The sequence below is a fragment of the Vicia villosa genome, linkage group LG1 (assembly GCF_029867415.1).
Source record: "Vicia villosa cultivar HV-30 ecotype Madison, WI linkage group LG1, Vvil1.0, whole genome shotgun sequence".
Lineage (NCBI taxonomy): Eukaryota > Viridiplantae > Streptophyta > Magnoliopsida > Fabales > Fabaceae > Vicia > Vicia villosa.
The window spans coordinates 38,894,933-38,907,122 of NC_081180.1; the positions used below are offsets into that span (position 1 = coordinate 38,894,933).

The 12,190-nt window shown below is 36.8% G+C and overlaps 2 protein-coding genes across 2 annotated transcripts; both read right to left on the minus strand.

The window, feature by feature from the left end:
- Positions 1-1,432: 1,432 nt before the first annotated feature.
- LOC131604529 (uncharacterized) lies at positions 1,433-2,676 on the minus strand. Its single transcript, XM_058876962.1, has 3 exons — positions 2,235-2,676; positions 2,072-2,157; positions 1,433-1,861 (listed from the first exon to the last, which is right to left on the minus strand). Exons 1-3 carry the CDS (start codon positions 2,530-2,532, stop codon positions 1,577-1,579), a joined length of 669 nt encoding a protein of 222 aa, XP_058732945.1. The 5' UTR covers positions 2,533-2,676; the 3' UTR covers positions 1,433-1,576.
- Positions 2,677-5,740: 3,064 nt separating this feature from the next.
- LOC131617392 (uncharacterized) lies at positions 5,741-8,486 on the minus strand. Its single transcript, XM_058888714.1, has 3 exons — positions 8,477-8,486; positions 6,146-6,492; positions 5,741-6,061 (listed from the first exon to the last, which is right to left on the minus strand). Exons 1-3 carry the CDS (start codon positions 8,484-8,486, stop codon positions 5,741-5,743), a joined length of 678 nt encoding a protein of 225 aa, XP_058744697.1.
- Between the last annotated feature and the right edge of the window lie 3,704 nt (positions 8,487-12,190).

Consider the following 12,190-nt stretch of genomic DNA (forward strand, 5'->3'; position numbering starts at 1 on the left):
TTTAGTCTCCGCATGGGGGAACACCTATGTTTTTTGACCAGTACAGTGGCGCCCACCGTGAGGCCCCACCAAAACTAACCTGGGCCACACCTCTTTTAAATCACCATCACTTTTCCCGTCGTACCCTTCATTCCTACACCTAGCCATCTTCAACCATGGTCAACAAGAGAGTTCCATTCCTTACGCATGAAGGTACTAGCGGTACAAGTGATGGTGAGGCCATTGCGGAGATGCATGCCACCATGGATGAACTACGACGCTATAACCAAACGTTGGAAGATATCCATTATGAAAGATAAGAAGCGATTTCATGTGAAGATTTCACAGAGAGTTGATGTAGACCGTGTACAAGTCAAAGAACCAAAAAGAAGATTTTTATATTTTCAACGTTTAATTGAATATTGTGATTATACATAACTCTTGTAATTTTGTGACATATATTATTGGAAGACCAACAAAATTTCAATGGGCTACCAATAGGCGAACGCACCAAACTAGTATAAATCTCTATGTACTCTCTCTTTCTCTCTCAATTTTTGTAGTTAATTGCATGATTAAATTGTTTTTTATTGGAAATTGCATTCTATTATGATGTTTTGGTCGCAATTTTATTTGACAGCAGTAAGTTTTGTTAGAATTGAAAATTTGATTCTAGAATCTATATAGTATTGGTGTTGTAAAAATTACACATCTCATGTAATTTTAACAAGTACTCAATACAATTCAGTTGTTTGTATATTTGGTTGAATTTAAGATTTTAATCTTGATTGTGCTGTCAACTCTTTAAGTTATTATATACCAATTACAATCAACAAATATAATCTATTTTATGCTAAAGTTTGCTTGTGTCATGTCAAATCATTTTGTTTTGAAACTTTGATAAAAAGTTTTTCCAACTATGTTTCAAGGAAAGAATTTTTAAGTGGGAGATCTATGCACCCCTATAGACAGATGAATACTCCATATTTTTACCCAACACATAAAACTGTGTGACATTCTAATGTACCATAAAAAATAATCGTTTTCGGGTGGCGGTCCTTGCAAGACAGGTAGCCAACTAGAGATGCACTAAAAAAGAAGAGGCATCACCCAGCATCCTCATGCGTTTCCTTGTGTGTGTTGCTTCTATTGTCCCATGTTTTGAAATCTAAAGCGTGTGTTCCAGTAAATTCTGCATTTGGCAGCCGGTGTGCCAAGATCGAAGGCAGGTGCAATGAGTACAAGCCCAACAGGTTGTCTGCATTTTTGGCAGACCAAAGCTCTACTATGTTGTCTAAGTAGCTCATATATATGAATAATATGTTCCACTATTGGACACTAAAGAAAGCATATTGAATGTATTTTGTGTGACTTTTACTAGACTGTTGGTTGAATGTTAGTTGTATTAGGTACTCTAAGGAAATGCTTTGAAAATAAGTGAAGGCCCAACACATTCGAGTAAGGGAATATCTACATACTGATCTAATCATTTTGAAGTACATTAATCTTAACATTAACAACACATACATTCAAATTTTAGGATAGACACACCCTTTAATCCACAAACACCATAATCCACTTTATTGATAGACTCATACTAAGCCAAAAGCCAAAAGTTTTTATGGCGTTTGGTAGTAATCAAATACCCTCCAAGTTTCTTATTCTTCCTCCTCACTGCAATTGTCATACAAGGTGAATTCTGTATACAATATTCAGCAACTCCACCTTTTGTTCTCTTTCGCGTCCACTTCCTCATCAAACACCACAAAATAGAACGTTTTCTTTGCCCTACAACCAATAAAGACACTCTTTGTTGCTTTGCCTCTTGCACTATTGCAGCACCCTTTTCCTCTCCTTCAAGCAACACTATATTCACTTGCACCTAAATGCCCATAAAAATGTTCTCATTATTAGTAGGTTGACTATGAATACAATAAATGCGAAATATTAGTCTCAAACCCGATTTCTGCACAGTTTAATTGATAGCTGTGCAAAAACACCTGATTGCAGGAGTGCGAGTTCATCTTTTAAAAAGTGAAATTTCAGCCGCTAAACTATTTTGACAAAAAAAAATATCTTAATTGAAGCTTACCCCAGGTTTCTTGAGCTCGCAAATATTTTTCATATCTAGAAGAAGTTGATAAGCCTTCACATTAAACTTCACATCAGACTCACCACCTAAGAATCAATAAACAGAATTAGGATAATTAACATTTCAGGAAAAAAAAACTAGTAGAATCATTTGTTTTTCTTACCTTCTCCAAGGGGTCTAGTTACATGAACAAGAACAACAGTATCTTGACTCTGAATAGTATGTGAAAGAGCCCAATCAAGAGCCCCTTTAGCTTCAAAGCTAGAATCCACAACCACCATTACTTTATTCCCACTTTCATCTCTGTTATCTCTACCAGAATCATGAACTCCATTGCTTGAAAACTCAGTCCTATTTGCAAATTTAGATCCAAAAGATGAACCAGAAGAACATGCTCGAACACGAGGTGTGGCAACATGACCAATACACAAACTACGCAACTTGATACGTGGCCTAACCATTTTCTTGTCTTAATTCTAACTAAAAAACTCAAACAAAAATTGTGTATTTATATATGTCATTTGAGGAAGAGAATTTAACAAGGCCAGCTTCATTGCGACTCACAACAACAACAACAACAACTCATCATTTGACTTTGAATATTTTTGGTTTCATGTTTATTTTTCAAATGTTAATTAATGGTTATTTGTTTTCTTGTTAGTGTTGTGGGACTAGTGTTGAACGTGGGAACCATCAAGATTTGGGTGATGGAAACAAGAGTTGACAATGTTGACAATTGATATGAATCCTTTAATGGTTTCCACACGCTTGTAAGATTGATTAATTATTAATACATAGATGTGTCACAAGTTAATAGAATGTGGAATAAATTAAAGTCGTACATAGTACTAACTAGTGTATTATTAAAGCAAATTAATCATGATTAGATATGATATGAAGAGAGTAATGGAGATCACGTTGATTGGGAAATTTAATTAAGAGATTGAAACATGGAGTCACGTACTGTATAGGAATCATTGTGTTAGGAAATTATGTATGAATCATTCAAGAGCAGGAAATCATGCCGTGAAGGTGGAAAATGTGAGTAACGGCAAGGGGAGTGAGATACGTGGCAATTAAAATGTTTTATAAAGTTAATTTCTTCCCCCACCTCCTAACCTTCTTGGCCACCTCTGGTGAATTTACCACAATACCCCTAGTTTCGGAAGTTCATTTTCGAAAACGTACTTTTTTTGAAAAAAAAGGTGTTTTCGGAAATGTATCTCCGAAAAAGTGTTTTTTTTTTAATATAAAATATTGACTTCGGAGATGCATCTCCGAAATAAAGTTATTTTTCAGAAAATGTGGTGTTTTCGGAAGTTCATCTCCGAATTCACCCCCCTTGGAGGAATTCGGAAATGTACTTCCGAAATATTGTCTAGACAGAAGAAAGATGAAAAACAAGAACGATTCGCTTTATTTAATCGGGTGAAGATTACATCGATCACATTACATAAGATTAAAGTTACATATTGTTAAAGACGGGTAGGTGGGGATGAGTCAACATTTTGATAACGTCGTCCGCCGATCTTTGAAGTTTCGCGTCCAACTCGATCGGGCCCTTCGAAGAAAATCGGTCGAACGTTGTCCACATAACCGCTAAATCTTCGTCGTTCTTGATCTCAAAAGGTGTGAATTCAATGGCTCCCTCGTCGTTAAGCGATGGCGAGCGGTACTCGAGCTTGACAACCTTTCGATTCACGGGATAGCGCAAAAGCGTGTTGAGCGACGTTATCAACTCCGCAAACGGCGTGTTGCGCGAGAAGCGAAATTGGAACGACATCGGGTAGCCGGTGGTGAAGTAGACGAATGCTAGGTGGGGGTAGGTTTGTGTCATTTGTGTTTCTAGGTGTGAAGAGGATGAAGAAGAGTATGTTGTATTTATAGACTTATTGGAGCAATGATGGCCCAACAAACCTTATCCTGCCTAAGGAGACATTTCGGAAATGAACTTCCGAAAATAGGAGGCAGACAAGCATATTTCGGAAGTTCATTTCCGAATTATGAAGAAACAGACATAAATTTTGCATTTTGTTGATTGCTTAGTGTGTTGTGTAAATTGGACAAATGGAATTCAAAATAGACTTAAATTACACCATGATGACATAAAACATACTTATATTATATATGTATTGAATCGGTCTGATTTTACATGATAAACAACAATACATACAAAAATGATCATTACAAACAAAAACGATCCGGAACAAACTAAAATTCACCGAACCAATCAGTGGATCCTAAGTCCAAAATAGGTACGTTCTTCGACCGCTCTCTATTTTGCTCGCGCTCTTTGCTCATCATTTCTTCAAACTCCGCCATTCTCGAAACGAACGGATCCGGCCAAGTCTCCGCCTCATTTGAACGACGTGTCGTCCATTGACAAGAAGTAGCCGGTATAGGACAACCCGGTTTCAAAAACACTTGAACGAAGTGCTGCGATCGTAGATACCCGATGCATATGATGCGGCCCGACGCGTCCAACGGCGGTCGACTATGAAGTGGAAAGAAAATCTCACTTAGTCCAAACCTCGTCAAATCGACGCACACCATATCATATGCACTTGCTATTAGATGACCCATCTCGGGGAATGACATCCACTTCGAAACCGGAGCGATACCGGTAAGTGATGGAACAAGTGCATCATGACAAATGAAACGTCGATAACCGGATCGTTATTAACGTTGACAATTGCCGGAACTACTGCGTCATTATCTTGCACATTGTTGTCTGGATGCACCATACCTAACAAATGAAAAAATTAGCAAAAGTTGGCCAAAATAGTTTTTTTTAACTGCCAGGGCATATTTCGGAAGTTCATTTCCGAAATTTGTTAGGTAATATATTTCGGAAATGAACTTCCAAACCATATCAGTTTCAGCATAAATTTGTTGAATCAATGTAGTGAAATAGGGGATGAAATGAGAGATGTTTACCTGAAATTGTAGCTTTCTATGCTCCCTTTAACGTGATCAACGGTTTGAAACTTGATTTTAGGACGAAAAATGGATGGAGATTGATTGGGTTTTGGAGAGGGTTTGGGGAAGTTTTGGAGAAAAATGATGAAATAGTGAAGGAGGGAATTTTGTATATGCAACAATATTTTCGGAAATGAACTTCCGAAAATATGCACGGTTTTTGAATTTTTTTGACTTCAGAAATGCATCTCCGAAAACACCATTTTTTTGGTGTTTTCGGAGATGCATTTCCGAAGTCAAAAAAAATTCAAAAAAAAAATAACTTCGGAGATGCATCTCCGAAGCAGGGGCAGTTTTGGGTTTTCGCTGGGGGTGACCCCCATAGGGAGGTGGGTGAAGAAAAAAACCTTTATAAAAGCTTGATTTTGTAATTTCAATTAGAAATATTTTAAATGAGAGATGCAAAATTAAAACTGATGACATTTTAATTAATAATAATTTTTTATTTCTTCCATTTTGAAAATTTTGTTTTAAATTGAACGTTAAAATAATTTTTTTTATATGAAAATGTTTAAGGGTTTGCCCAGGTTAAGAAGGTTTTAAGGGATCAAACAATTCTAAAGAGAAAAGTCTAAAGGTTATATATAATGGTTATGGTTATAATTTTTTCATTAGATATGTTACATGTATCACAAAGGCAATTTTTTTTTGGATAAAAGGGAGGGCCTAAGCCCAAAGAAAAACAACAAACTACACAGGAATGATCCTAGGAACACTAACAGAAATTTTATCCTTCTCCAACGAGTTAAGCATCCAAGCAGGCGCTTCAGTAAAGAACATGATGTCTCCGTTCAACTTTCTACCTTCCATATCAAGAATGTTCGCACAGTTATTTGCCTCCCTGTAAATGTGCTTAATATCCACGCTAACAAACTTCTGCATCAACTTAATGATATTCGCCACTAAGTTTCCCACCGCCATATTCTTATAGTTTCCTCTCTTGATACAATCCACTACTAACATAGAATCAGTCTCCACCTCCAGATTATGAAAGCCAAGATCAACCGCCATCTACAAACCAATATATATACCCCATAGTTCAGCCATCAAAATACTACAAGATCCAATACTCTTGATAAAGCCGCCTAACCATACACCGTGCGCATCACGAATGATCCCTCCGCAACCCGCTACACCATTGCTATCTCTGGCACCATCTACATTCAGCTTCACAAAAGGAGTTTTAGGGGCACTCCATTGAACTGACAACTTCTCTTGACAATTAGCCATAACCTTTTTCTGGATTAGCATTGCTGTTTTGTACTGCTGAACTCTATCCTCTATCACTTCCTTCATTAACGTAGGTCTAACGAAGGAGGTATCATGAATTTCCTTATTCCTCCATGACCACAGGGTGTGACAACTAATAGCCCAGACATTACTCCAATCTAGAAAACCAACGGTATCACTGGACAAATTAAGGTGCAACCACTGATGCCAACCTGCATTGAAAAAACACAAAGGCGATTTTTAGAAAACTAAAGTAAAAATATGAGACAAATGTCTAAGTCATAATTATGTATTCTTACTTAAGGTGAAAAGACACTTAGTCTCTGTTGATAAAACATTATCAAGATCTAAAATATAAATATTAAATATATATATGACCTTAAACACCTCTTACTTATTTGTAACTTGTTTGATTGGGTAACCAAGAGGGTCCAAAGTGATTTTATATTTTTTTGACAGACACTTGATTAATAATTAACGAGAAGTGCTTAATACCTTCTAGATACAAAACTCATTACATGGTAGTAGAGGAAGGGTTTCCCAATATACTAAAGACAAGCATTTTGTATTTGTTGTTATCTTCATAGGTTGTATATCTTGATTGCTTTGCAATGAAACACAAAGAACTTGGAGTTTCCTTTTGTAACACCTGAGGCCAAAGAAGGAGAGGGGTGGTTGCATCGCATGTAACACCTGAGGCCAAAGAGGGAAAGGGTGGTCGCCACATCGGAATGAGAGGGATCCTGAGGTCGTGCAGGTATGGGACTACATGGTTGAAGGAAAGCTTATAAGGATTGATGGGTACTACCTATACCAACAAGATGAATCTTCTTTTCAGTAGTCTGTTCCATAAGAACTCCACAGTTAAGCATGCTTGACTTGGAGCAATTCGGGGATGGGTGACCTTCTGGGAAGTTTCCCGGAAAGCGTGCGAGTAAGGTCAAAACATGCTGAAAAGACACGTGTTGGTTTGTGGGGTCAGTCGATCATCCCGAAAGAAGTCTGGGGCGTTAGAAATGGTATCAGAGTCAGACCTCTCCCAGTATGATGTGGTTCGAGGATGAACCATGCGGAAGCTGGTAGGCATGTAACACATGAGGCCAAAGAAGGCGAGGGGTGATTGCACCGCATGTAACACCTGAGGCCAAAGAGGGCAAGGGTGGTCGCCACATCGAAATGAGAGGGATCCTGAGGCCATGCAGGTATGGGACTGCATGGTTGAAGGAAAGCTTATAAGGATTGATGGTTACTACCTATACCAACAAGATGCATCTTCTTTTCAGCAGTCCGTTCCATAAGAACTCCACAGTTAAGCGTGCTTGACTTGGAGCAATTCTGGGATGGGTGACCTTCTGGGAAGTTTCCCAGAAAGCGTGCGAGTAAGGTTAAAGCATGCTGAAAAGACACGTGTTGGTTTGTGGGGCCAGTCAATCATCCCGAAAGAAGTCTGGGGCGTTAGATTAGCACCCCTCACATCTGTGGTATTCCACAAGAACCTTATTATAAATTTATGTGGTTAAAAGAAAAAGAATTGTGTGCAAAAGAAGGGTTTGCTTGATTTTAAAATTATGCTCGGCAAGACATAACATCTTGTGCCTACATAACGAGAAGAAAAAACACAAAATGGGTGTCTTATTCTATATGGTGGAATAAGAGAACTCAATATCTAAAATGGATCCCTAGCAACGACACCAAAAACTTGACAGTCTGCAAGCGCAATGTATCCAATACCAAAGTAATATAAAATTTATCATTCTAATGAGGACCATTTGGAGTATAAAATTATATTATTTTGATGTTTAGCTAAGACTATGTATGTTTTCGACTGTGAGTAGTTTTTTATTGATTTTTAAACAACTTATAGCAATGGGTTTAGAATTATGAACTTTATCCTATACTTTCTCACGTAAGTTCTTAATTTAGGTTAATTATGAGAAATATGTCTTGTGGAAACAAATAGAAAATAATGATAATACCTACTTTCGCCAGTGCATTATCTCATCCTAAATCAACTAACTACCTACTTTCATCAGCGTAGTTTGTTCTTTAAGGATCCTTTAAGCTCGATAATTAAAAATAAGACTTTTTCTCAATAGTGTGAGACACTTTCATAGCCTTAGGCGTACCTGTTTAGATTTTTTTAATTCAGATGTCAATCATACCTTTTAAGTATACGATTGATATCTATGAAAGTACCTTTGGCCATAGATACATGTGCCTTAAAACCAGAAAATTAAAACAGGCAATGATTTCTCATTATTAACCTTTTATCAAGCAACTTATCTGAGGTCTGTCATTTGGACAATTCCCATTTCCTAAATCCTAAAGAAAACTACCCACATATAATCACAGTAAAATAATGCATTCTATTATGGGAAAACATAAACATATTCATAAACAAAGGAATTAAAACAAATAATAATGATTAAGTAAAACTTGAGTATAGATGAAGTTTTCCTCAGAGAGACTTTAACAGTAAGGATGTAGGAAAGTATCATGTGCTGAAAAATATAGAACAATCTAAGAAAAGTGTAAATCTCCAGTGTATTAAATGAGTTTATAAAGCTATATATAGCCTAAGACCTATCAAGAGGGGTTAAATATGCAATAAGAGGGGGAAAAACTTGGAAGGAATGTACGACCATCGAGTTCAAGAAGGTCAGGGTATGGAATCCATACTCGATAAGGAATCCTCCCAAACAAACAATTCAAAGTACTTCAATTTCCATAAGAGTCACATCCATAACACGGATGGCTACATCCAGCTTAAGGATGCAATATAAGCACTATCAAGAAAGTGTGAATGACTGAGTACACTAGAGATAATAAAAGAGCCCGAGGAAGCCGTGAAGGTTCACCGGAGAAGAAGTTCTCCCCTGGGAGGGAGAAATCTATTGAGAAAACCATCAAAGCTATCTTCAGATCCAAAGTGAAGGACATCGGCAGTGAAGAAGAAAACCATAAAGGAAAGCGCTAATATATTGCTTCGATCACTTACGACATCCCAAGAACAAGAAATCCCTCCAAAGGAATGATGAAGAGGATAATCGTTGAGCTAATGGGTGTGAGCAAGGAGGAGGGGAGCACTTCAACCAGGGTGTTAGGGAGGCTAGTCCTCAGATTCAGTGACACTAAGAAATTAGGGGGGTCCCGAATGATATATTTACTATGGTGGTAACAATCATGATAGCAAACTTTGACGTATCCAAAGTACTTGATGATGGTTGTAGTTCTTGTGACATCATTTATTCATACCTTTTTGAAAAAATAGGGCTTAAAACCCTTCGCGGGAACTTTAAACAAAATGGCATCCCTGGTAAACTTAATCTCAAATACCACAATGTTCATGATGAGCCAGTAATGATAAACGCCGATCTGTTTGGAGAAAAGAGAATCTACAAAGCAATCAAGCATAGAAGGTATGTGAAGGAAAAGTTATGGAAATTAATGTGGCTTCTCTAGTGAGACAATTCAGACATGCCTAGTAGTATGATCTGGATATAACAACTTTGAATATTATAACAAATGTGTTTCAAGGAAAAAATACAATTGAATTTTACCTCTCCGTCCCGCACATGCCTACCAGCATGGTCCGAATATTGAGGCAACATTGATAAGTCGGGGTGCCTCAACATGTACTGGTGGGGCTTCCAGGACATAAGGAGGTGACACATGCCTCCTACGAGAAGATGAAAGTTCTACAACTTAGAGATGACAAAAATGGCTGCAATCTAGTCCAATCCAACATCCAAATAAATGTATTGATCATTACCAATCAAACACATTACTCATTTACATAGCATATCCAAACTACCTATAACATAACCAAATGCTCTACAAATGTATATTGAAATAAGAATAAAGTATAGAGAAATAAAAAATTTATCGAACGTGAATGAGTTTAAGAGTTTGTGAGATGAGAGAGTTTGAGAGTAGAGAGGTTTTGAGAGTTTGGAGTGTTTGAAAGTTTAATAGAAGTAAGGAAGGAGAAGAGACTCAGATGCCTTTTTAATTAAAATAACTTTCAAATATATATCTTTGTAAGATATGCAGAGATGAATCTCCGTAATGTTTTGACAAAACCTGAAAATTTAACTGAAAAACAAATTTAAATGAAGTGCATCTAAATATACATTTTTGAATTTTATAAATAATTTTAATTTTTTACTAGAAAGGAAAAACAATATTTCGGATGCATTAAATAATCTCCTAAAATAATTATTTATACTGAAATCAAATCAAATAGAAAAAAAAGTATCACAAACTTTTTTGGTTTTTAACGGTGATTCTCGGTTCTACTATTATGCTTTGCAATAATTGATACTTCGACCTCTCTTTTTGACTTACTGCATACTAATTTTGTTTTGTGTGACGGCAGCTAGAATTCATGCATATTCATTCCCTTCTCAACAAAATAATTACTATATGGTAGTACATGTAATTATTGTTATATAGGTCTGCTTCTTATAAGGCCTAGCTAATAGGTTTTCTATTCGCCCAAACATTAATTTATTACTACTAGACTTTTAACAAAACATATAGTACTATAGTACTTGATATTCTCTTTTTCCTGAATAGATCGAGTCAAACTAAATTTTTAATTATCTCACATGCTATTAAAACCAGGATCTAAATCATACTAGTATATACTATATGATACATCTCACATGCTCTTAAAACCAGGATCAAAATCATACTAGTATGTGATACACGGATGATTTGGGTTTGACACTAAAATTTTTACACTCTAAACTCTAGATTCTAGAAAAAAATTAGATCGGTAAAATTGGTTTAACCTATTACCACTATTTATTTATTGTCTAAACATATAATAAAATCTGTCATAAAAATAATTGTTAAAATCAAAGTTATGAGTACTTAGAATTGTATAAAATGTATTAGGAAGATTCTAAAGTCCCACATTGGCTAGAAATAGAGCTTTCAAAGAATATATATAGAGGGACACTCATCACCTTACTAACCAGTTTTGTAAGGATGAGTTAGGTCAAACTCTAATATGGTATCATAGCCTATCGATCGGACCATGGGCTGCCCACCATTAATATCCACGCACCAAGCCCAAAAGAGTGCTGGGCGTGAGGGGGTGTATTAGGAAGATCCTAAAGTCCACATTGGCTAGAGATAGAGCTTTCGGCCCGCGCATCCGCCATAAAATAGCGGGTTAAGTTGAGATTTTGGATCCGCCGCCTACCAAAGCCCGCTCCCTAAAACCCGCCGCCCGCTAATGTTCGCCCCATCAAAATCCGCCGCCCACCAAAGGCCGCCTCGCCTATCCGTTTAGCCTATTCCTTCTTAAGTCTTCGTTTTTTAGTTAATTCTAATAATTTTAATTCTTGATGGTTTAATTTATACATTTATTTAAGTAAAATTTGTTAAAGAGATCATTTATAAAAAATTGTTATAAAAAATAAGTGTAAAATTTAATTAAAAGGTAAAAAAGTCTATTAATCTATTAAAAAAATGTAAACATAAGTTAATAAAAAAAATAGGCGGGCAAGCCTGCTGCACGCCAACCCGCTACCTTGGCGGGGCTTGTCTGCCCCGCTCTCTTATTGGCGGGCATAAGGTGGAGCGGGTGCGGGGCGGGCGATCCGTTTTTCTACCCCTAGTCGTCACGCCCACTAGTATTAACCCTAATATGGCAGAAATGGTGAGACAGTTAGCTCTGAGTGAGGCAACACGTGAATCAGCGACACATGAAGCAGGGCAAAAGCTCAAATTGAGGAAATGGAGAAAAGACAATTTGAGTATGAGGAAGCCTTTAAAGTATCACAACAACAAATGCAAGAATATATGATCTTAAAAAGGAGCTCCACTTATGGTTCAATGGTTGAAAATCAAGGTTTTGGTTGTTATGGTAGATTTGAAGCAGTTGGTGGCTAAGAAGCG

What these genes read in the sequence shown, in the direction of transcription:
- LOC131604529 (XM_058876962.1), bottom strand. Translation starts at nt 2,532, where the DNA reads ATGGTTAGGCCACGTATCAAGTTGCGTAGTTTGTGTATTGGTCATGTT. An exon ending in AACTAGACCCCTTGGAGAAG is followed by an intron (nt 2,158 to 2,234) that starts GTAAGAAAAACA and finishes ATTGATTCTTAG; the next exon opens with GTGGTGAGTCTGATGTGAAG. An exon ending in GCGAGCTCAAGAAACCTGGG is followed by an intron (nt 1,862 to 2,071) that starts GTAAGCTTCAAT and finishes ATGGGCATTTAG; the next exon opens with GTGCAAGTGAATATAGTGTT.
- LOC131617392 (XM_058888714.1), bottom strand. An exon ending in TCATTCGTGATGCGCACGGT is followed by an intron (nt 6,062 to 6,145) that starts GTATGGTTAGGC and finishes ATTGGTTTGTAG; the next exon opens with ATGGCGGTTGATCTTGGCTT.